We start from the raw sequence: 23,817 nt of genomic DNA on the forward strand, positions 1-23,817 counted from the left end.
ACTGAAAAACATGTAAAACTATTTTTACACAAGATTGTCCATCGAAACAAACAAAACAATATATGATGAATAATGTCAGTTTTAATCAATGTAACACATTGCTGTGTGTATGTATTTTCATCCAAAGCGATATTGGAGGGCAACTCGTTGGTGGTTATCAAAGCACTAATTGAACATGATACTACGCTATCCTTTATAGGCCCTTGGATTGAAGATGCAAAGATCTACTCTAATAGTATTTTTCAATTACTATACTCTCATACAAGGAGAGAATGTAATAGTATTGCTCATAATGTGGCAAGATATGTGATTGACATTCCAAATTTTTTTTTTTTTTTTTTTTTGATGAAGAATGTTCCATCACATGTTTCGGCTGTTTTACAGGCTGATTTAGCAGAGTTCCAACCTATGGCGTTCGTTCCTAATGATAGCTCTTTATCACCAGAATAAGACACCAGTTAGTTTTTGGTGTAGGCGGGGATTAAACCACTAATTTCTTATTCAATCATCAGAAACTTTACTAGTTGAGCTAATTAAAACCCACAATATGAGTGCTACTTAATGTAACATTACTTACTCAAATGTGCTTTAATAAGACAAAATTAGCCTCCGTTTGGATACCAATAAAAAATGAAAATTACTTTACTATTCAACTTATTTTTGCTATTATCCATAGATTCAACTGCACTTTTTGGTGTTATTCATGAGCCTTACTGTACTATTTCAATTAGTTTTTACATTTATCTATAGTACTTTCAGCAATAAATTTTTAGTTTTAGCAAAATAATCGATATCCAAACAGACCCTTAATATTTCAAAATATTAATATATACTCTCAGTAATAAATTTTCAGTTTTAACAAAATAATCGATATTCAAACAGACATTTAATTATTAATATATCCTCGATATGATATGCATGATACACTAACAATATATAACAAGGAAGTCCAACAATTATTCTTAAATTAAATTTTTTTTTTTTAAATCGTACAAAGATAGAACCTATAAAGACTGAAAGCATACATAATCTGATAATCCCCAGCTCTATATCTCGTAAACCCAAGTGCATATTTTACACAGAATAACAAAACAATGAAGAAAACATGATAAAATAAAGAACTACTAAGAACTATACCATCCTGAATCAAATGTAACAATGGTCTCGGGCAATTAGAACAAATGGACGTCGCACCTGGTAGTCTCAAATCGAACTGTTGATAAATTTCCATTAGAACTCAATGGAACTTTCAATCCGCACTTAACCTTGGGCTTGTGATCCCCACCAATGAAATCTCCAATCCTGAACCTAATACGAAGATGGCACTTCAAATCAATGCTATAAACCCCAACACTTTTTTCCTCATTGAAGTCAAGCACATTAGCTCCAAGCTCCATCCATTGCTATCCCCACCAATGAAATCTCCAATCCTGAACCTAATACGAAGATGGCACTTCAAATCAATGCTATAAACCCCAACACTTTTTTCCTCATTGAAGTCAAGCACATTAGCTCCAAGCTCCATCCATTGCTGACCTGCAAACGTTGCATTCAAAAAATGCCTACTCTTGCGTTCTAATTTGAAACCCCATATCGTCAAATTCTCTGTATCGAACCTCTGGCCCTCGTAGAACGCATTGGCCTCGATTTTGTCGAAGTACATAGCCATCTTCTTGTTGGGGTTTCTGAGAGTGATGTTGAGGTCGAGTTTGTATCGAAGATTGTTGTTGTTGTTGTTTGTGAAATTGAATTGAGTTTGGCATCCGTGATATGGACCTTGAACATTCTGGGTTGAAGGATAAGCCAACAGATGAAGATAGCAAGGACAATGATGAGAATCAAGGCCACTATGGTTTTCCAAAGGCAGCCAAAAAGGCAACAAAAGCAGCCACGGCCTTTGCGTTTGTCGGCTTCGTTTGGTGGTGGCATTGATGGGCCGGGGTAGGAACCATTCAAGTGGGGTTCTTTCTCTACTATTGTTGATCACAAAATTAAGCTCAAGAAATTCACTAAGAGAAAGTTTTTGTCTTTTTTTTTTTGGTTGGTGAAGAATTAACGCTAATAGAAGATGGTGGAAGAGTGGTACAATTTACAAGTGTGATGTGTGTGTATATATATAGCGGTGGATGAGTAGTGTTGAAAGAAAGGTAGTGGCAATTTCCATTGTCCAAATTGGTAAGCTACGGTTTGGCTACGCGGGGTTGCACGATACAGTGACATAGGAAACGCACGTTTGGTTTGGAAAAGTTCTGTTCCAAATCCAATATTTGGAAGAGATTAGAATTTCAAAACTTGATCTTCCAATTTCCATTCTCTATATATGGTGGATTTGCCAACAATACCGAATTCAATTTGGCGGCTTTGGACCGGGCCAACATTACCGAATTCAAGTTTATCTGCAATTGATTCTCAAAAAAATAAAATTGTCTGCAATTGGGCCTCTTTGGCTTTGGGATTACATTGGACCGGATTTAAAGATTTATATTTTTATTTAAATTTGATAATTAGAAAAAGAGGTATTTGAACCTAAATAATTTAACGTCAATAGGTGTCGGATTGTTTGTTATATACAAGGCTCTTGGCCGTTTTAAAATTCCTTTAATAAAGTTGTTCTAAGAAAAAGAAAAAGAAAAAAAATTCAAAAGTTATACACTCTTAGGTGTGAACTTTAATTTTGTAATTATATTAAGATATTAGTTTGTATTGACCAATGCAATATAAACAATGCTATCATTTCTAAGTTCAATTAAACTCAATACAAATATGCTTTTGAATTTATTGTGAAAATTTAAAGTATATTTCCTAGTAAGGAAGTGTATCTAAAATTTACCCTTGTGTTAAAAAACTTTTTTTCCTCAAAATTGAAAAAAATGAAGGAATTCCAAACTTTAATCTCAAATGCTTAAAGCTTTTTAGTGCACTATTACATCCACTTTCATCTGTTAAAATGTGGACATTCATGTATTAATTGTAGATATTAATGCAAAATAGTATATGTAAACGAGTGTAGATGGATACTTTTCCCTATTTTTTAAAAAAAAGGGGAGGGGGGGGGGGGGGGAAGCAAAAGCAAAAACAAAATCAACTATAGTGCAAATTAAAACATGGAAAACAATGAATGCTTTAGAAGATGGTGGAAGAGTAAGAGTGTATTTAGACTAGGGATTTGGCTTGGATTTAGTACTTTAAGGCATTGGATTTGTTGTGATGGCACACATCTTCCTTTAGCCACGTGTTACCATAACAATGGCTTCGGGTGCACGGGAACAACTGGACTCGAGTTTTGTCCTATAACTAGATATAGCAATGGGAAGTGAAAGTGAATCTTAGTGGTAATTATGGATTTCCAATTTGGTAAATCGTAAGCTGAGGTTTAGCAATATGTGGCTACATGAGTGTGATGTGAGTTAAAACTTAAAATGTGTTTCTTAAAGACTAAAATAAATATTGGGTGAGAGGTTACTCGTTGCATATTGGTAACACAACTAATAATATTGTTGAATTGTGGGCTATTATGCATGGATTAGACTTAGCTTGGAGATTAATTGGCTAACGACCCATGGGGCATTGGCATTAGAATTGGTATGTGATTAAAAGAAGGGAAATGTTAACGAGTGCTTTTAGGCTACTGGTTAATAATCCACTTAAAGAAAATTTTCATGAAAAATGAAAAAAGAAAAAAGAAAAAAGAAAAAAATAATTAATATTTTAACAGTTTAAAAGAATTTATTGGATCGTGAATGTATCGTCCATCCATGTCACATACACCATAAAGCTAACAGATCTGCAAATGTGTTACTGAAAAGGGTCGAGGGTTGAGAGCAACCCAACAACCTGAAAAATATGATAATTGCCCATCTTTTGTGTACCAGTGCTAGGGGACTGCAAGAAGTTGCCCCCATAGATTGCTGACTTTTTGTTATACTCATTTTACATACAAATGATACTCCCCGACGCGTTTGCCTTGGAAAAGTTCTGTTCCGATTTATGTTATGTGTGATTTATTATTAATTTATTTTTTGGTTGTGTGTGAATTAATGCACTGTACTCTGAACTCTCTTTTTCGACAATGTTCATTTTGATTTTTGACAGGACTTGCGTGCGTTGCTTGGAAATAGATTTCACGCGAATTGAATTCAATGGAACCGATAGGAATGTATTAAAGGTATATAGTAACAAATGGTGGGAATTGCGTTGAACCAAGTTTTTTTTTAGAATCATTTGAACCGAGTTAAATAGCTTTAAATATCCATTATAAAGTTCATTTAGCAAAATTGTCAAGGACCCAAGAGTATTCGAAATGTGATATGATATTACATATTCTTATAGGGTAAAACCGTACTCTCCCCGTAATTATAAGTTTATAACTACTGAATTAAAAAAAAAAAAAAATCTTCTAAAAAAATAAAAATAAAATAAGGCTAAAATTCAAAATTGATTCTTTAAGTTTCATTGTTTGTCATTTCAGTCCTCTAAGTTTTAATTTTGTCAATTCAGTCCTCCATTACCTTTTGTCAAGGATTGCCATTTTGAATGATTTTTTTTTTTTTTAAATTTCTAAATTTTATTTTATTGAAAAATGTTAATTACCAAAAAAAAAAAATTAAATTTGCTATTCAGAATAACAAGAAGACCAAAACTTTTCAGAAACCCAGATTGTCATTATATCAAATACACAATAAAAAACGAAAAAACAGCGCAAAGCTTTTAATTTACATAATCAAAATCCAATCTTTTTCTTCATTTCTTTTCCCCACAGTTCCACACACCAACCAAGACTAAAAAAAAAAAACATGGGCATGTGCCCTACCTTGACTACATCGAGAGGGTTAACGATAATAGCAAAAGAGAAAACTATTACCGGTAGCGAAGACAGCTCGCTTTCCGAACCCCAAAGTCCCAATCCCACCTCTTCAACTTTGCTATCCACAGCCAAATCCTGGCTGTCCATCTACAAGTTCTGACTTCGCTCTGTCTTTGTCTCCACCATCCTATTCTTCCTAATCAAAAAAAATGTTTGGGCTAATAACGTTTTTTAGTAAAATTAAATAATAATAAAATCATCCAAAACGGTGTTGATTTGGTTAGTAAACGGCAATACTTGACAGAATGGTAACAAATATAAACTTTGAAACTTTGATAACTGAAATGAAAAAACTGAAACTTAGAATACTAAAATGATAAAATGTGAAACTTAGAGGGTCAGTTTTATATTTTAGCCTTAAAATAATAATAGTAAATAACTTTTAAGTAAAATTTGTTACATGTTTAACAGTTTTGTTAAAAATAACTTTTACTTCCTCCTAATTTTTTATTTTTTTAAACATTTAACTAGAAGTTAGGAATATCACCAAATTCTAGTGTTGAGGTCAAGGTAGAAAATTTCGTACCATACCGGCTGGTACAGCCAGAAATTTTCGTACCAGAACCATCACTGGTATAGAAACTGCTGTCATTCGTACCGCCTCAAATACCGGGTCGTACTGGTCTGTTCCGGCCATTTCAGGATATTCCAGGCATTTTGGCCAGTAAAGAGGTTTCAGATTGATACAAACAAGAAGAAAAAAGAAAAAGAAAAGGAAGAAGAAGATGAGAAAAATGGGTCTGTGACTCACTAACTTGGTGCTTAATGACTAAGATCTGTGCTCCAAATCTTTCATTTTCTTTTTCCTTCTATACCCTTTTCTAATTTAGATCCCATTCCTCTCCATTGTAGCTGCCACTGCAACTTCTTAATTATTCTCCTTCTTCTTCTTCTTCTTCTTCTTCTTTCTTGCGTCTTTGGTTTCTTTACTATTAATGCACTACAACTGTGTGCTTTCAGCTTTGTGTCTTTCAAATTTTCTTATCTATCTATTTAGTCAATGATGTCAGATGGTTCGATGGAAGTGGTGTGGCAATTTAATGCACTTACTGTATATCTTTTGCTATTTTAGAGTCATCACGTGTCCATCTTCTTCTTTTTTTCTTCACTTTTTTTTTTTTTTTGGCTTTACTATTTAGTCAATGATGTCAGATGGTTCGATGGAAGTGGTGTGGCAATTTAATGCACTTACTGTATATCTTTTGCTATTTTAGAGTCATCACGTGTCCATCTTCTTCTTTTTTTCTTCACTTTTTTTTTTTTTTTGGCTTTAATTCATTCCTTCACTTGTTGTTTATGGTAAATATTGTAACTTATTAGCATTATTTATTTTCTTAGTACGCAATGAATAGTTAAGCTTTCTATTTTTTATATTGTGTTTTTTTCTTTTTCTTTTAATTGATGCTAAAGTCTAAAATCATGAATAGTTTGTTCAGAATTAATGTATTGTTTTATGGTAAACTTTTATATTTATTATAATATATATATATATATATACACACATCATTAAAGCTACAGAGTATTAGTAAAGCTACGGAGTATCATTTTTGTGTGGGTAAGATCAAAGAATAGACAACCATTTTTGTTTGTTGGGAAAAACCACCCCCAATTGGTATAAACTGAATACCGATGGAGTGTCGTGTGGTAATCTAGGGAGGGCAAGAGGTGGTGGAGTCATAAGGGGTAGTGCAGGGAATTGGATAAAGGGTTTTGCTAGATATATTGGGTCAACAACAAGCATTATGGTTGAATTTTGGGCCCACAGGGATGGTTTGCAATTTGCCATACAGCTTGGTGTGCAAAATTTGGAAATTGAACTTGACACGAAAGTTATTGTGGACTTGATTATTTCCAGGAACTCTTCCAATGCAGCTTACTCATCCTTGTTGTTTGACTTCAGATTATTGCTGAACAAGATTCCCCACACCAAGGTGAAGCATGTGTTTCGGGAAGCAAATAAATGTACCAATGCATTAGCTTGGAAAGGATGTAATTCTCAAGAGGATTTTGTAATTTTTTATGTTCCCCCATCTGCTGATATATATAGTTGCCTTAGTGTATGCAAATGAGAATGGGGAAAGCTTTTGTAGGCATGTCGCTACTAACTTAGCCATCTTGGTTGCCTAATTAATATATATTTCCTTTAAACCAATATATATATATATATATATATTTATAAATATAAAAAATAACGGTAAATCTGAAACGATAAACCAGTATTAACCGATACCAAAATATATCATTCTACTGGTCAAACTGGTACAGCCTCCGATACGAGATTGACTCTCTTGGTTGAGGTACCAGTCTTAAGTAGACTATTCCAACTTTTAAATTTTTAATAAGTAAGAAAAATCCACATCAACCATGACATATAAGGAAATTAACAACAATAATCCAAAAAGTTTTGCAAAAATGATCGTCCTATTCTTGAATTTTGTAAGAAACATAACAAAATACAAAAGCTAATTTTTTCTTGAGTGACCTAATTAAGCATTTTTACTTTTTAGTAAATTAAGTGAATCAAATAGCTCAATGGAAAAATAAACATCATCAAAGAGTGAAGGGCAAATTAGTAATTGTAGAAATAATTCATGTATGGGTGCTATGATAAGTTTTTTTTTTTTTTTTTTGGTGGTAAATTTCACTAACTACCCCTGAGGTTTGGGCTAACACCAATCAAGTCCAAAACAATTCCAAACTAACAATTTTAGTCCTAAGTCCAAACGAACTATAACGCTATTAACTCACCCATCATCTCTCTCTCTCTCTCTCTCTCTCTCTCTCTCTCTCTCTCTCTCTTTTGTTTCTCTGACTTTGATTAAAAAATCTCTATAAGAAGAACAAGAACTTTCTCAGTAAACAAATAAAAAAAAATGCTTGAATGAAACCAACAATCAAAACTCACTTTCATTAAATGAGGAGGAAAACATAACAAATTTAAACCCAAAACCACAGATCATGCAATCAAGAATCAAGAACCGTGACAAAAAAATCAGCCTCTCAAATCAAAATCATAATTTAAAACCAAAACTCAGTCAATCAAAACATCCTCTTAATCGAACCCCCAAATTCGCAAACCTCGGTAAGAAAAAAACATTTTCTCTTCTTTGTGGATTTGTGACCGTCCACCACTAACCACCCCTACAACAAACCCACCATCGCTGACCGAAATCTAACCACCCCTAACCCACACCACGGCTCTGCCACAAACACCATAGGAGAGAAAACCCAAACACTCTAAGGCTTCTAAACTCAAAATCCTAATCCAAAATCAAAACATCCTTTTAAGAAAACCCCCAAATTCATGGGCCTCAGTAAGAAAAAAATTTTGCTCCTCTCTGTGGCTTTGTGACCGTCCACCACCAACCACTCCCACAAGAAACCCATCACAATGGATCGAAACCTAACCATCCCTAACCCACACCACGGCATTGCCACAAACACCACGAGAGAGAAAACCCAAACCCTCAATGCTGATCCACACTAAAACCCATGAATCACAACTTACCCACACCACGGTGAAGCTGCAAAGACCATGAGAGAGAGAAGGGAGAGACTCTAATGTTGACCCACACCAAAATCCACAAACCACCACTTTCCCACACCAAAACCCACGAAACACCACTTACCCATGCCACGGCGCTGCCTCAAAGACCACTAAAGAGAGAAGAGAGTGGGACAAGAGAGTAAGAAAGGTTTAAGAGTGAGAGGGATTAGAGAGTTAGAGAGTGAAAACTAAAAATTGAGGAACCAGAGAGAAGAAAGGTATGAGAGAGAAGCTAAAATAATCCCACACCAAAACCCACGAAACACCACTTACCCATGCCACGGCGCTGCCTCAAAGACCACTAAAGAGAGAAGAGAGTGGGACAAGAGAGTAAGAAAGGTTTAAGAGTGAGAGGGATTAGAGAGTTAGAGAGTGAAAACTAAAAATTGAGGAACCAGAGAGAAGAAAGGTATGAGAGAGAAGCTAAAATAAATAATTTGTTAAAACAGTTTAAAGTTTAAGGACTAAAATGGTTAGTTTTGAATTGTTTTGGACCTGGTTGGCATTAGCCCAAACCTTAGGGGTAGTTAGTGAAATTTACCCTTTAAAAAAAAAAATAGTCATTTTTTTCTTTTACATAATTTAATAATAAAAAAAAAATTCCTAAACCAATATTCTTAAAGTATCTCTTTTTTTAGGATACATACATACATACATATATAGGTGAAAATACACTTTTGGTCCCTACATTTTAAGTTAATTCTCATTTTAGTCCAAAAATTGATTTTGCTACTAATGTAGTCCCTAAAAAAAGAAAATCGATTCTATTTTGGTCTCTGCCATCAACCCACTAATAAAATACTGATGTGGCAGACGGGGGCACAGTTAGCACAGGAAATGATGACGTGGCTATTAAAATAATATTTAAAAAATACCATATCAGCATCCACATCAACATACACGTCAACATCTTATTTTTAAAAATTAATTTATTAATTTTAACAAAATTTAAAAAAAAAAAACATAAAAACAAAATTAAAAACGTAAAAACACATAAATTCAATTTATGTTGAAGATCATGAATAAACAAGAACTTAAACCCAGATTACAAGAACACAAACCCAGCTCACAAGAACGAAGAAAATAGTACTCTAAAAATTTTCTTTTCCAACATTTCTCATAACACAAATTCAACTAAATACATATAATTTCATCCCAAATATATCTCCAAAACCCAGCCAAATCAACAACAAAACATCTAAATCATCCAACATCAACAACAAAACAACATAGCACCAATCAGGCCACTTATCATCAACAAACCCTAGAGAAAACCCAATCATTAACCCAAAATCCATAAATTACATCATCGAACCACAGATCCTTAACAAACCCAAAAGAAAAACTTGGTCCTCTATGCTTTCACATGGGATTAAAGAGAGAGACAAAGATGATGAGTTAGAGAGAGAACAAACTAGCCATCAAGAGATTGAACTGAGAAGATGAAAGATTTGGGTTTTCGGCCGTTGGTGGCATCATCATGTTTAGCCTGTGTTCTTAGGCTTCGGCCATCAAAGGCGATGGCAGTGGCTTGAATTGAGAAGATGATAGAGCTTGAACCAAGAGAGAGAGCTTGTTTGAGCGAGAGGTATTGATAACAAAGCTATTGCTACGTCGTGAGTGAGAACGAGAAGTGAAAGAAATGGAGCAAGAGGGTTAGGATTTGAGGGGTTTGCAGAGGCCATTGAAGGACTTGGGAATGGTTAGGGTTTGAGAGATAGGGTTGGTAGAAGATAGCCTTTGGTGTTGACTGTTGAGGAGAAAAGAATGGTGGAGGCAGCTGAAAACTCTTCTGGAAAAAAAAAAAAGGTTTAAAACTAAAAAGTTTAAAATTAGTTTGTTTGTAATAAAAAAAAAAAAAGTGTTTAAAACTAAAGACTAAACTCTTTTGGAAAATAATGGTGGAGCCTTTGTTTGTTTTTTATTTTTTTAAATTAAAATTAAGATTGAGGAGTTAAAATTTTATTGTTTTAATATTTTATTAATTTAAATCTGATGTGGCATTTAAAAAATGCCAAATAATTTTTTTAATAATGTTTTAATGGACACATCAGTGTCACGTCAGCGCCACGTCAACAAACAGGGTATTTCATCTGCCACGTAAGAGGTTTCTGTTACTGGGTTAACGATAGGGACCAAAATAGAATCAATTTTCCTTTTTTAGAGATTACATTAGTAGCAAAATCAATTTTAGGACAAAAATGAGACTTGACTCAAAATGTAGGGCAAAATTTGCTAGTTGGATTGATTTTAAGAATTTTTTGGGTGAACAGCACACGCGTGAAACTAATTTGTTAGTTGGACTGTTTTTGAAAATCGAGTTTAAGAAAATCGAGTTCCAACCCATTTTTCTCTTGCCCGCACCCTGTCAGTGACTAAAAAAAAAAAAGTGGAAGTCGAGTTTAAGAAACTCGAGTTGCATTTGCACAGAAGTCGAGTTAGGGTGAACAGCACACGCGTGAAACTAATTTGTTAGTTGGACTGTTTTTGAAAATCGAGTTTAAGAAAATCGAGTTCCAACCCATTTTTCTCTTGCCCGCACCCTGTCAGTGACTAAAAAAAAAAAAGTGGAAGTCGAGTTTAAGAAACTCGAGTTGCATTTGCACAGAAGTCGAGTTTCTTAAACTCGACTTCCACTTTTTTTTTTTGGAAACAGTCTGACTAACGATATAGTTTCAAGCACATTTTGCTCACAAAAAAACTTCTAAAAATCAGTCTATTTAGCAAATTTTGCCCAAAATGTAGGGACCAAAAGTGCATTTTCGCCATATATATTATTAAACATTCAATTCCCAAAACTATCAACTTTCCTTTCTTTCATTAGGGAAACTAAAATTTCCAATGGGTAATTGATTATCAATTTTTACTAAACAAGAAGGAAAAAAAAAATTTCAAAAGTGGGTTTTAAAAAAAAATGACAAAACTTAGGTACAATACTTTAAGAGATGTTTTTTAAATTCTTCTCTTAAGATTCAACTATGTGGTTACTTCACTAAAAAATACACTTTTATTTATACTATATCTAAATTTTAAGAAAAAAAACCTAAAAAGCAACATTTAAGTAATGTATCTAAATCTTGTTTAAATTAAAATTCAAAAGTGTGATATTGTCTGAGATAAGTCTCACATGTAATGTCGGGTGGTTCTCACAAACTATTGACCGACGTGTGGGTGGGTATTTATATGAATATCTTAAAGGTCATTAAAGCGTGACCTACATGTTGATTCTACATCAAAACAGAACGCCACCCATAAGGAAATTTGGCAAATATATACGCAAATAGCAAAGTCAAGGTTAGGCCTGTATGGCCCCAACAAGGTGATGGCTAGTCCCGGGAGGGAATCAAGGCTCGAATTGGGTTCAAAGTAAGGCCCAAAAAATGACCCAAGCCTTATTAACTAGACATCAAACAATGCACGAAGACAAGTTTTAATACAGCCCACGCAATTCCTCCCATCGTCTTGGGCAGAGATTGCGTGGGTTGTATTAAAACTTGTCTTCGTGCATTGTTAGCCAAACAATGATGGAGGATTTTGACAAACACACACTCCTTGATCTATCGAGTCTACAAATCAAAGTACTTTTCCAATAAATCTTTCTTAGATGCTCCATCACCAAATCATTCAGGGAGTTTTGTATGGAAAAGTATAGTGGCAGCCAAATCTGTCTTGGACAATGGATTGAGATGGTGGGTAGGAACTGGAAATAAAATTTGAATTTGGCAAGACCAATAGCTTCCAACCCCACCATCATTCAAGGTGGTAACCCTGTGCTCCACAATGTCAACAATGGCCACAATGGATAACCTCATTGATCCAACTACAAGATCATGGCGAGTATCTATGATTGATCATGTATTCCTCCCACATGAAGCTGAGGTTATTAAATCCATCTCATTGAGCAATAGAGTGGTGTAAGACATCCAAATTTGGGCATTCACAAACACGGGTGAACATTCAGTAAAAAGTACATATAAGAAGATCCAAACTCAACAACTAATATCTTCTCATGGCCAATCATCCAATCACTCACAGAGCAATAAAATTTGGAAAGCGATTTGGGCGATCAAGGTATGTAATAAAATCAAAACTTTCATTTGAAGAGCTTGTAGAGATATACTGCCTACTAAAGCAAATCTAACTAGAAGAAAAAAAAAATTTATTGATGCTAGATGTGAATGTTGTGAGGATGGGGTGGAGTTAACAGACCATATCCTACTGAGCTATACATATGCTGACAAGGTTTGGAAGTCCACATGCTTCAGGGAGATCATGTCTCATTGCACAAATCTTTCATTTGTGGATGTGGCTGATCAAATAATGCAAAAGAAAAATGACCCAGAGATTGCAATATTTTTTACAACCAGCTGGATGATTTGGAATAAGCAGAATAAGGCTTGCTATGGTACTCCACGTCCTGATCCCCCTTTCTAGCCAAGTTTGCTGCAACCTATGCTTTAGAATATTTGGAAGTTAATTATGGAAGCTTGTCTTGAGTACTTGTAAGATAGTCTTGTTTTTCTTTGGCATTCCTTATTGCAACTTTGCATATAGTTGCTGGTTTTTGATAGGTGATGAGAAAGCTCTATAGCTAGTATAGTTTTAGCATGGTTGATCTATTATGCTGCCTTGCTTTTGTATAAACTTATTACTTTCTTTGAATAAATTTATGCCGTTTATTCTCAAAAAAATAAAATAAAATAAAATAAAATACAACCCACGCATTCTAGAGTGAAGAGCCCGTGAGCTTGCCCTCACTGTGGCTCTCAAGTATTTGTAATTGTAAGAGTATAGATAATCTTTTCTCTGTTACCTAAAGGCCTGTTTGGATTGAGGGGAGAAAGATGGGTAGTTAAGGTGAGTAGAGTAAAGTTGACTTAAACTACACTAATTTTAAGCTAAAGCTACTTTACTTTACTTTACTTCTCTTCTTTCCTCCTCAATCCAAATAGACCATAAGCTCTTGTAATATAATTTTATAAATAGCAAATTTTTGGACTGGCCTATGCCATTGCTCATCCTTTAACCTTTGAAGGTTTTCCACATAAAATGATATGTAGTAATTGCAATCTATTTCATTCATGTACAATAGTATTATCCTATTGTTAATTTTTTTTTTTCCTTCCTCAAAGTTATTTTAGGATCACAATTTTTCTGTTATAACTTTTTCCATAACTTTAACATGACAAATTATAAATGGTTACTTATCACTTTCATATGAATTTATAACTCATAGTTGGCCACATTAATATTGTTGCAAAAACTGTGGTACAAAAGTTGTGTTAGCATATATTTTTTTTTTACTTTTTACAATTTGACTGTATTTAACGTCGTGTGGACCCAATCGTGAAGTCTTTTTTTTTTTTGGGGGGTGGGGGGATTAATATATATATATATATATATATCCGTGGCTGAGTTGGGCTCCTTGGCCCTTTCGTGTCCTTTTGGATATGCGGTACAAGGCCCATATCTAGTTAGGGCTTAATGCCCTAGTAAGTAGTTGACCGTAAGCGGCCTTCATCACGTCTGAAAAGGATTTCGTCCCCTTAGTGGCCCAGCGCATCATCTATTAGTGAGCTTAGGCCCTTATGGCCCACCATAAAACATACTCCAAAAAAAAGCCACGAATCAGAATAATTACTCTTCATATTGTGTTCTTTGATTTTCTTAAAATCTTATTTATATTATTTGATCACATATTCAATAAGCTACATTCAAATATTAGGGTGGTAGTTGACTTTGATATCAAAAATTAGGAACCCATCGGTACAGAGGCAAAGTTAGGGGAGTATGGGGAGTCAAGGGGGAGGGGAGGTGGGAACTGCCCCTTGGCCTGTCCAAAAAATAGTCTATCCTTAGCATATTATAATTTGAACCTTTTATGGTTCCACATTAACCAAAATAATAGAAATTCACATATATTGCACTTAGTATTTATCTAACTACTAATAGTTTCATTCATAACTTGAGTTTTGGCTCTAAATTAAAAAAAAAAAAAAAAAAATAGATCACTCATGTGAGAAATATCTCAATAGATAAATACAATATTATGAATAAGTTTTTTTTTTAATTATTTAATAATAATGTGTGCAAGTGCACATATCATATATAAATTTTGCCTCTCCCCCACTCAACTCAAATCTTAGCTTCACTTCTACATGGATATAACTCATCCTTGAAAACCGGCTTACAATGGGAGAATACCCAAGAGTTTATAAATACTTGATCCATGTGAGACACTATGATTATAATATAGATAAAAAAATAATAATAATAATAATAATAAATAATACACTATTTATTTGAATTCAAATATTGATGATATGAAAAAATTTAATTCTATTAGTCTCTCAAACTCACTAGATAAAGCTTAGCCTTTGCTCTCAAGATGGGATAACCACTTCTAATATAATTAGCATACATATAATCTGTTATTCACCAGCTCTATATCTCGTAAAGCCAAGTGCATATTTTACACACAATAACAAAACAATGAAGAAACCATGATAAAATAAAGACGACTAAGAATTACACCATCCTGAATCAAATGTGACAATGGTCTCGGGCAATTAGAACAATTGGACGTCGCACCTGGTAGTCTCAAATCGAGCTGTTGATAAATTTCCATTAGAAATCAATGGAACTTTCAATCCGCACCTAACCTTGGGCTTGTGATCCCCACCAATGAAATCTCCAATCCTGAACCTAATACGAAGATAGCACTTCAAATAAATGCTATACACCCCAACATTTTTTTCCTCATTGAAGTCAAGCTCATTAGCTCCAAGCACCATCCATTGCTGACCTGCAAACGTTGCATTCAAAAAATGCGTACTCTTGCGTTCTACTTTAAAACCCCATATCGTCAAATTCTCTGTATCGAACCTCTGGCCCTCGTAGAACGCATTGGCCTCGATTTTGTCGAAGTAGATAGCCATCTTCTTGTTGGGGTTTCTGAGAGTGATGTTGAGGTCGAGTTTGTATTGAAGATTGTTGTTGTTGTTTGTGAAATTGAACTGAGTGAGTTTGGCATCCGTGATATGGACCTTGAACATTCTGGGTTGAAGGATAAGCCAACAGATGAAGATAGCAAGGACAAAGATGAGAATCAAGGCCACTATGGTTTTCCAAAGGCAGCCAAAAAGGCAACAAAAGCAGCCACGGCTTTTGTGTTTGTCTCCTTGGTTCGGTGGTGGTATAGATGGGCCGGGTTCTTTCTCTGCCATTGTTGATCACAAAATTAAGCTCAAGAAATTCACTAAGAGAAAGTTTTGGTTTTTATTTTTAAAGAGATTGGTGAGGAATTAATGCTAATAGAAGATGATGGAAGAGTGGTACAATTTACAAGTGTGATGTGTGTGTGTATATATAGCGGTGGATGAGTGTTGAAAGAAAGGTGGTGACAATTTCCATTGTCCAAATTGGTAAGCTACGGTTTGGCTACGCGGGGCTGCATGATACGGTGAAATAGGAAACGCGTGTGTGCTTTTGGAAAAGTTCTGATCAAAATCCAATATTTGTAGAGAGTAGAATTTCAAAACTTGACCTTTCAATGTCCATAATCTATCTATTGTGGATTTGTCCAAACAATACCGAATTCAATTCGGCGGCTTTGGGATTGGGCCAACATTACCGAATTCAATCTTACCTGCAATTGATTCTCAAAAAAATAAAATAGTCTGGGCCTCTTTGACTTTGGGATTACATTGGACCGGATTTAAAGATTTATTTATTTAAATTTGATACAAGCCTTTTTTTTTTTTTTTTTTTGAAGAGTTTAGGCTAAAAAAAAAAAAAAAAGACTTTTTGGAGGTGTTTGGTTGGAAATGGGAGAGGGAAAAGAGATGGTGGTGTTGGGTGTTTTCTCACTGAACTCACAAAAATGTTTTCTCTCCAAAATGAAGAGAAAAGGAAGAGGGGGGACTTGCACATGGGCTTCATCCAGTACGTTGCTATTTTTTTTTTCTTTCCAATTTTAGTGTTTTTTTTTTTTTTTGGTGCTCATTTTTTGTTTGTAGAAGACTTTGGAGGGTGTGTTGGTTGGAAATGGGAGAGGGAAAAGAGATGGTGGTGTTTGGGTGTTTTCTCACTGAACCACAAAAAATGTTTCTCTCCAAAATGAAGAGAAAAGGGAGAGGGGGGACTTGCACATAGGCTTCATCCAGTACGTTGCTATTTTTTTTTCTTTCCAATTTTAGTGTTTTTTTTTTTTTTTTGTGCTCATTTTTTGTTTGTTTGTGTTATGAGTAAACATTCGGTGAGGCTGTGGCGTAAAATTAGTGTTTTACGCCAACCAATAGGAGACTACCACATCATCTCTTTTTAAAATATTATTATTTTAATAAAAATATCTCATTATTCTCTCTCTTTTCACAGTCACTCTCTCCCTCTTTCTTTTCTCACTTCTTCCTTTTCTCTTCTTTCTCTCTCATTCTCACTTTTTCCTTTTCTCTGCCATTTGTCTCCACCACCACCACCTTGAAGGCGACGGTAGCCGTGGGTCATGGATCGTTGCTGATTGGGTTTCATCAACTCTCTCTCAAAAAACTCAGACTTCTCTCTTTAAAAACTCAAACCTCTCTCATCAAATGAGGGCTCTCTTGACCAATCTCTCTCGATGGTGGCGACGCTATGCTAGTGGCTTGGTCGTGGCAGTGGTGGCAGGAAGGTTGTGGGCTGTGGGGTTGTGGGTCTTGGGTTTTGTGGCATGAGTTTTTGCTGGGTTGTAGGGTGGTTCGATGGTTGTGGTGCGGTGGTGAAGTGGTCACAAGCCATGGTAGCATATGGGTTGTGGGATTGACGTCGATGGTGCGTGGTGTGTGGCTGGGAACAGCGGCCTCTCTTTCTTCTTTCACTCTCCGATTCTCTCTCTTCTCTCTTCTCTATTTCTCTCACTCTGATTCTGTCTCTCAGATTGGGTTTTGGTTTTGGTTTGATTTGGAGAGGGATTTAAGTGACTCATTAAAAGCAAGCCAGTGTAGAGTAAAGCATAATCTTTTATGGAGAATTAAAGAAAAAGAGATGGTGGCTACCATTGCCTTCAAGGTGGTGGCGGTAAAGACAAACGGCAGAGAAAAGGAAAAAGTGAGAATGAGAGAGAAAGAAGAGAAAATGAAGAAGTGAGAAGAGAGAGAGGGAGAGAGTGATCGTGAAGAGAGATAGAATGATGAGATATTTTTATTAAAATAATAATATTTTAAAAGGAGATGACGTGTCAGTCTCCTATTGGCTAGCGTAAAACACTGGTTTTACGCCACAAACTGACCGAATGTTTACTCTTGTGTTGTTTATAAATAAATAAAAATTTTAAGTATCCATACACAATTTTTTTAATAAAAAATGTGTTACTTTTTGGTTTTTAATAAAAAATGTGACATAATTGTAAATTTGTACCAACTTCCTTTTCCATCATCTCATTTTTCTTCTCAACCAAACAAATAAGTTTTTCTTCTCTCCACTTTTCCATGCTCCAACTAAACACAAATGTAAGAAAACTAAATCTCTTCTATCTTCCCACTTTTCTATTCCCTCCCTGTTTTCTATATTCCTACTTTTCCACTCTTCCAACCAAACAGACTCTTAAAGTTATTCTAACAAAAAAATTGTTAAAGTTCTTAAGCAAAATTTGTCAAATGTTTGGCAATTTTGTCAAGTAAAAATTTAAGTATACGTTCTTAGGTGTGGACTTTAATTATGTAATTATATTAAGATATTAGGTTGTATTGACCAATGCAACATTGACAATTTTATCATTTCTAAGTTCAATTAAATTCAATACAAATATGTTTTTGAATTTATTATGGAAATTTAAAGAATATTTCCTAATAGGGAAATGTACCTAAATTTACCCTTGTGTAAATTTTTTTTTCTTTAAAATTGAAAAAAATGTAGGAATTCCAAACTTTAATCTTAAAGGCTTAGAGCTCTTTAGTGTACTATTTCATTTACTTTCACGTGTTAAAATGTGGACATTCATGTATCAATTATAGATATTGATACAAAATAATAGATGTAAACAACTATGAATGGATATTTTTCCCTATTTTAAAACAAAAGGAAAAAAGAAAGAAAAAGGAACAACGGTGCAAATTAAAACATGGAAAACAATGAATGCTTTAGAAGATGGAGGAAGAGTAAGTGTGTACATAACTAGGGACTTAGCTTATATCTAGTGCTTTAGTGCATTAGATTTGTTGTGATGGCACACATGTCTACTTTTGTGCACATGTCATCATCTCAATGACTTTGGGTGCACAGGAGCAACTGGACCCAAGTTTTGTCCTATAACTAGATACAACAATGGAAAGTGAAGAAGAATGTTATGGGTAATTTCGAATTTCCAATTTGGTAAGCCATATGTTGCGGTTCAGAAATATGTCGATGCATAAGTGTGATGTGGGTTAAAATTTGAAACGTGTTTCTTAAAGACTAAAACAAACATTGGGTGAGAGGTTACTCGTTGCATTGTTTATCACAACTAATAATATTGCTGAATTGTGGGATGTTATGCATGGAGTAGACATAGCTTGGAGATTAGGATATAAACATCTAATTTTAGAAATGTACTTAAAACTTGTGATTAATTGGCTAATGACCCATGGTATATTGGCATCGGATATTTATGTGTTGGTTTGTGATTGAAAGAATTTATTAGAGCGTGAATAGACCATCCATCCATGTTACGTACATTTTTTTTTTCTTTCCAATTTTAGTGTTTTTTTTTTTTTTTTTTGGTGCTCATTTTTTGTTTGTTTGTGTTATGAGTAACACTAAATCAGGCTGTGGCATAAAATTAGTGTTTTACGCCAGCCAATAGGAGACTACCACATCATCTCTTTTTAAAATATTATTATTTTAATAAAAATATCTCATTATTCTCTCTCTCTTCACGATCACTCTCTCCCTCTCTCTCTTCTCACTTCTTCCTTTTCTCTTCTTTCTCTCTCATTCTCACTTTTTCCTTTTCTTTGCCATTTGTCTCCACCACCACCACCTTGAAGGCGACGGTAGCCGTGGGTCATGGATCGTTGTTGATTGGGTTTCATCAACTCTCTCTCAAAAAACTCAGACTTCTCTCTTTAAAAACTCAAACCTCTCTCATCAAATGAGGGCTCTCTCGGCCAATCTCTCTCAATGGTGGTGATGCTATGCTAGTGGCTTGGTCGTGGCAGTGGTGGCAGGAAGGTTGTGGGCTCTGGGGTTGTGGGTCTTGGGTTTTGTGGCATGAGTTTTTGCTGGGTTGTAGGGTGGTTCGATGGTTGTGGCGTGGTGGTGGAGTGGTCACAAGCCATGGTAGCATATGGGTTGTGGGATCGATGTCGATGGCGCATGGTGTGTGGCTAGGAATAGCGGCCTCTCTCTCTTCTTTCACTCTCTGATTCTCTCTCTTCTCTCTTCTCTATTTCTCTCACTCTAATTCTATCTCTCAGATTGGGTTTTGGTTTTGGTTTGATTTGGAGAGGGATTTAAGTGACTTATTAAAAGCAAGCCAGTGTAGAGTAAAGCATAATCTTTTATGGAGAATTAAAGAAAAAGAGATGGTGGCTACCATCGCCTTCAAGGTGGTGGCGATGGAGACAAACGGCAGAGAAAAGGAAAAAGTGAGAATGAGAGAGAAAGAAGAGAAAATGAAGAAGTGAGAAGAGAGAGAGGGAGAGAGTGATCGTGAAGAGAGATAGAATGATGAGATATTTTTATTAAAATAATAATGTTTTAAAAGGAGATAACGTGTCAGTCTCCTATTGGCTAGCGTAAAACACTGGTTTTACGCCACAAACTGACCAAATGTTTACTCTTGTGTTATTTATAAATAAATAAAAATTTGAAGTATCCATACACAATTTTTTTAATAAAAAATGTGTTACTTTTTGGTTTTTAATAAAAAATGTGACATAATTGTAAATTTGTACCAACTTCATTTTCCATCATCTCATTTTTCTTCTCAACCAAACAGATAAGTTTTTCTTCTCTCCACTTTTCCATCCTCCAACCAAACACAAATGTGAGAAAACTAAATCTCTTCTATCTTCCCACTTTTCTATTCCCTCCCTATTTTCTATATTCCTACTTTTCCACTCTTCCAACCAAACAAACTCTTAAAGTTGTTCTAACAAAAAAATTGTTAAAGTTCTTTAGCAAAATTTGTCAAATGTTTGGCAATTTTGTCATGTAAAAATTTAAGTATACGTTCTTAGGTGTGGACTTTAATTATGTAATTATATTAAGATATTAGGTTGTATTGACTAATGCAACATAGACAATTTTATCATTTCTAAGTTCAATTAAATTCAATACAAATATGTTTTTGAATTTATCATGGAAATTTAAAGTATATTTCCTAATAAGGAAATGTACCTAAATTTACCCTTGTGTTAATTTTTTTTTCTTTAAAATTGAAAAAAAAAATGTAGGAATTCCAAACTTTAATCTTAAAGGCTTAGAGCTCTTTAGTGTACTATTACATTTACTTTCACGTGTTAAAATGTGAACATGTATGTATCAATTATAGATATTGATACAAAATAATAGATGTAAACAAGTATGAATGGATATTTTTCCCTATTTTAAAACAAAAGGAAAAAAGAAAGAAAAAGGAACAATGGTGCAAATTAAAACAAGGAAAACAATGAATGCTTTAGAAGATGGAGGAAGAGTAAGTGTGTAGAGGAAGAGTAAGTGTGTACATAACTAGGGACTTAGCTTATATCTAGTGCTTTAGTGCATTAGATTTGTTGTGATGGCACACATGTCTACTTTTGTGCACATGTCACCATCTCAATAACTTTGGGTGCACAGAAGCAACTGGACCCAAGTTTTGTCCTATAACTAGATACAACAATGGAAAGTGAAGAAGAATGTTAGGGGTAATTTCGAATTTCCAATTTGGTAAGCCATATGTTGCGGTTCAGACATATGTGGATGCATAAGTGTGATGTGGGTTAAAATTTGAAACGTGTTTCTTAAAGACTAAAACAAACATTGGATGAGAGGTTACTCGTTGCATTGTTTATCACAACTAATAATATTGCTGAATTGTGGGTGTTATGCATGGAGTAGACATAGCTTCGAGATTAGGATATAAACATCTAATTTTAGAAATGTACTTAAAACTTGTGATTAATTGGCTAATGACCCATGGTATATTGGCATCGGATATTTATGTGTTGGTTTGTGATTGAAAGAATTTATTAGAGCGTGAATAGACCATCCATCCATGTTACGTACGCCATAAAGCTAACGGATTTGCAAATGAGTTAACGAGAAAGATCGAGACTCGAGAGCAACCCAAAAACTTGAAAAATATGATAACTGCCCATTTTTTGTGTATCACTGTTTTTGTATTGGGGAACTGCTAGAAGTTGCCCCCATAGATTGCTGACTTTTTGTTATACCCTCTCTTTACAGACAAATAAGACTCCCCTACGCGTTTGCCTTGGAAAAGTCCTTTTCCGATTTAAGTTCCGATTTTGGTTCTGTGTGAATTAATGCACTGTACTCTGAACTTTCTTTTTGGACAATGTCTATTTTGACAGGACTTCTGTGTGTTGCTTGGAAAGAGATTTCACGCGAATTGAATTCAATGGAACCGATAGAATTGTATTAATTGCGTTGAACGAGTTAAATAGCTTTAAATTTCCATTTTAAAGTTCCTCTAGCAAAATTGTCAAGACCCAAGAGTATTCGAATTGTGATATTACACACTCTTATAAGGTAAAACCGCCTATCCCAGTAATTGTAACTGTTGAATTAAAAAAATAATAATAGTAATAAATAATTGTATTTTTTTTTTTTTGAGAAAGGTAATAAATAATTGTTTAGCAAAAATTGTTACACGTTTAACAGTTTGTTAAAAATAGCTTTTACTTCCTCCTAAGTATTAAAAAATATTAAACTAAAAGTTAGGAATATCACCAAACTATAATCTAGTGTTGAGGTACCGGTCTTAAGTAGACTATTCCAACTTTTAATTTTTTAATGAATAAGAAAATTCACACCAACCATGAGATGTTAGAAATTAACGACAATAATCCTAAAAGTTTTGCAAAAATGATCGTCCTATTCTTGAATTTTGTGAGAAACATGACGAAATACAAAAGCTAATTTTTTTCTTGACTGACCCAATAAGCACTTTTACTTTTGGTAAATTAAGTGAATCAAATAGCTCAATGCAAAAATAAACTTTATCAAAGAGTGAAGGAAAAATTAGTAATTGTAAAAATATTCATGGATGGGAGATGTGATAAGTTTTTTTTTTTGGGAAAAATTTTAATTATTTTTTCTTTTTCTATAATTATTTTTTAAAATATTTCCTAAACTAATATTCTTAAAATATTAGTGAATATATATATATATATATATACTAGTTATAGGCCTGTGCATTGCACATTTTAAGAAAAAACTTATAAAATAAATGTATAAATAATTATATATTTTAATAGATTCAATAAAGATAAAAGAAAAAATTATCAAGTGTAAATAATTATCTCACTAAATTAAGTGGTAATATTTCTTCCTAAAACTAAATTAAATTGATAATTCCAAATTGAATTTTAAATGATAATGATTTAAAAAAAATATACTAAACAATTGATAAATCTAAAATTAATATAATCTTGATAATATTATAAATTAAAATTAAAGTTGATAATTCAAGAATACACATGTAGAACATCTTGATAATTTGATGTAACATAAAAATCAAATAAGAAATTGTTAAAATTAATCTATTAATTATAACCATATTTAATCATTAATTCTAAGACCCTAACCCTAAGCAATAATAAAAGAGAATGTTGTTGATAGTTATAAGGAATTTTGATATATATATATATATATATTAAATGTCATCAACGTAGAAATTATCAAATTAATGGAGATATATACTGTTTTTTGGAATAGATCGATATTATCAAATTATTGGAGATATATACTGTTTCTTGTGATAAATTTATATTAATCACCTCTTGAAGAATTTGGATTGTGCTTATCCCTTAATAATCAACTTTTGTAGCTTGATATTTTGATAAAATAATATTAATTTAATAATATTAAAATTTTGAAAATTTAGATGATAAATGTGGGGCCAGAAAATCGAGTAGCCAATGCCCACTTCAACCCAGGCCCAAATGGCCCACGCCGAGGACACACGATGGGTCCGAGGATGACCCTATTCTCGGTCGTCCGAGACCTCGGTGCGGAGAAGGGCAAGCTCTGGGCGAACCGTCACCTCACTACTGAATACGTTTACCTAACCCCTCTGGCCGCATTAATGGGGATGTAACCCCTTGCCAGAGCGACATCGATCAGGGTGAACCACTTGAGCACGGACATGACCTTTGATGGGATAGGCGGTCAGGAGGAAGGCTAATAGATGACCAACAGGAGGAAGAAGATGAGCATATATAAG

The 23,817-nt window shown here is 34.1% G+C and overlaps 1 protein-coding gene across 1 annotated transcript; it reads right to left on the bottom strand.

The window, feature by feature from the left end:
- Positions 1-1,327: 1,327 nt before the first annotated feature.
- On the bottom strand, positions 1,328-5,501 carry LOC136066738 (NDR1/HIN1-like protein 10). The gene is made up of 2 exons (XM_065771494.1): positions 5,391-5,501; positions 1,328-1,786 (listed from the first exon to the last, which is right to left on the bottom strand). Exons 1-2 carry the CDS (start codon positions 5,499-5,501, stop codon positions 1,328-1,330), a joined length of 570 nt encoding a protein of 189 aa, XP_065627566.1.
- Positions 5,502-23,817: the final 18,316 nt, after the last annotated feature.

This window comes from Quercus suber, unplaced genomic scaffold (genome assembly GCF_002906115.3).
Source record: "Quercus suber isolate HL8 unplaced genomic scaffold, Cork oak 2.0 scaffold_5, whole genome shotgun sequence".
NCBI classification, from domain to species: Eukaryota; Viridiplantae; Streptophyta; class Magnoliopsida; order Fagales; family Fagaceae; genus Quercus; species Quercus suber.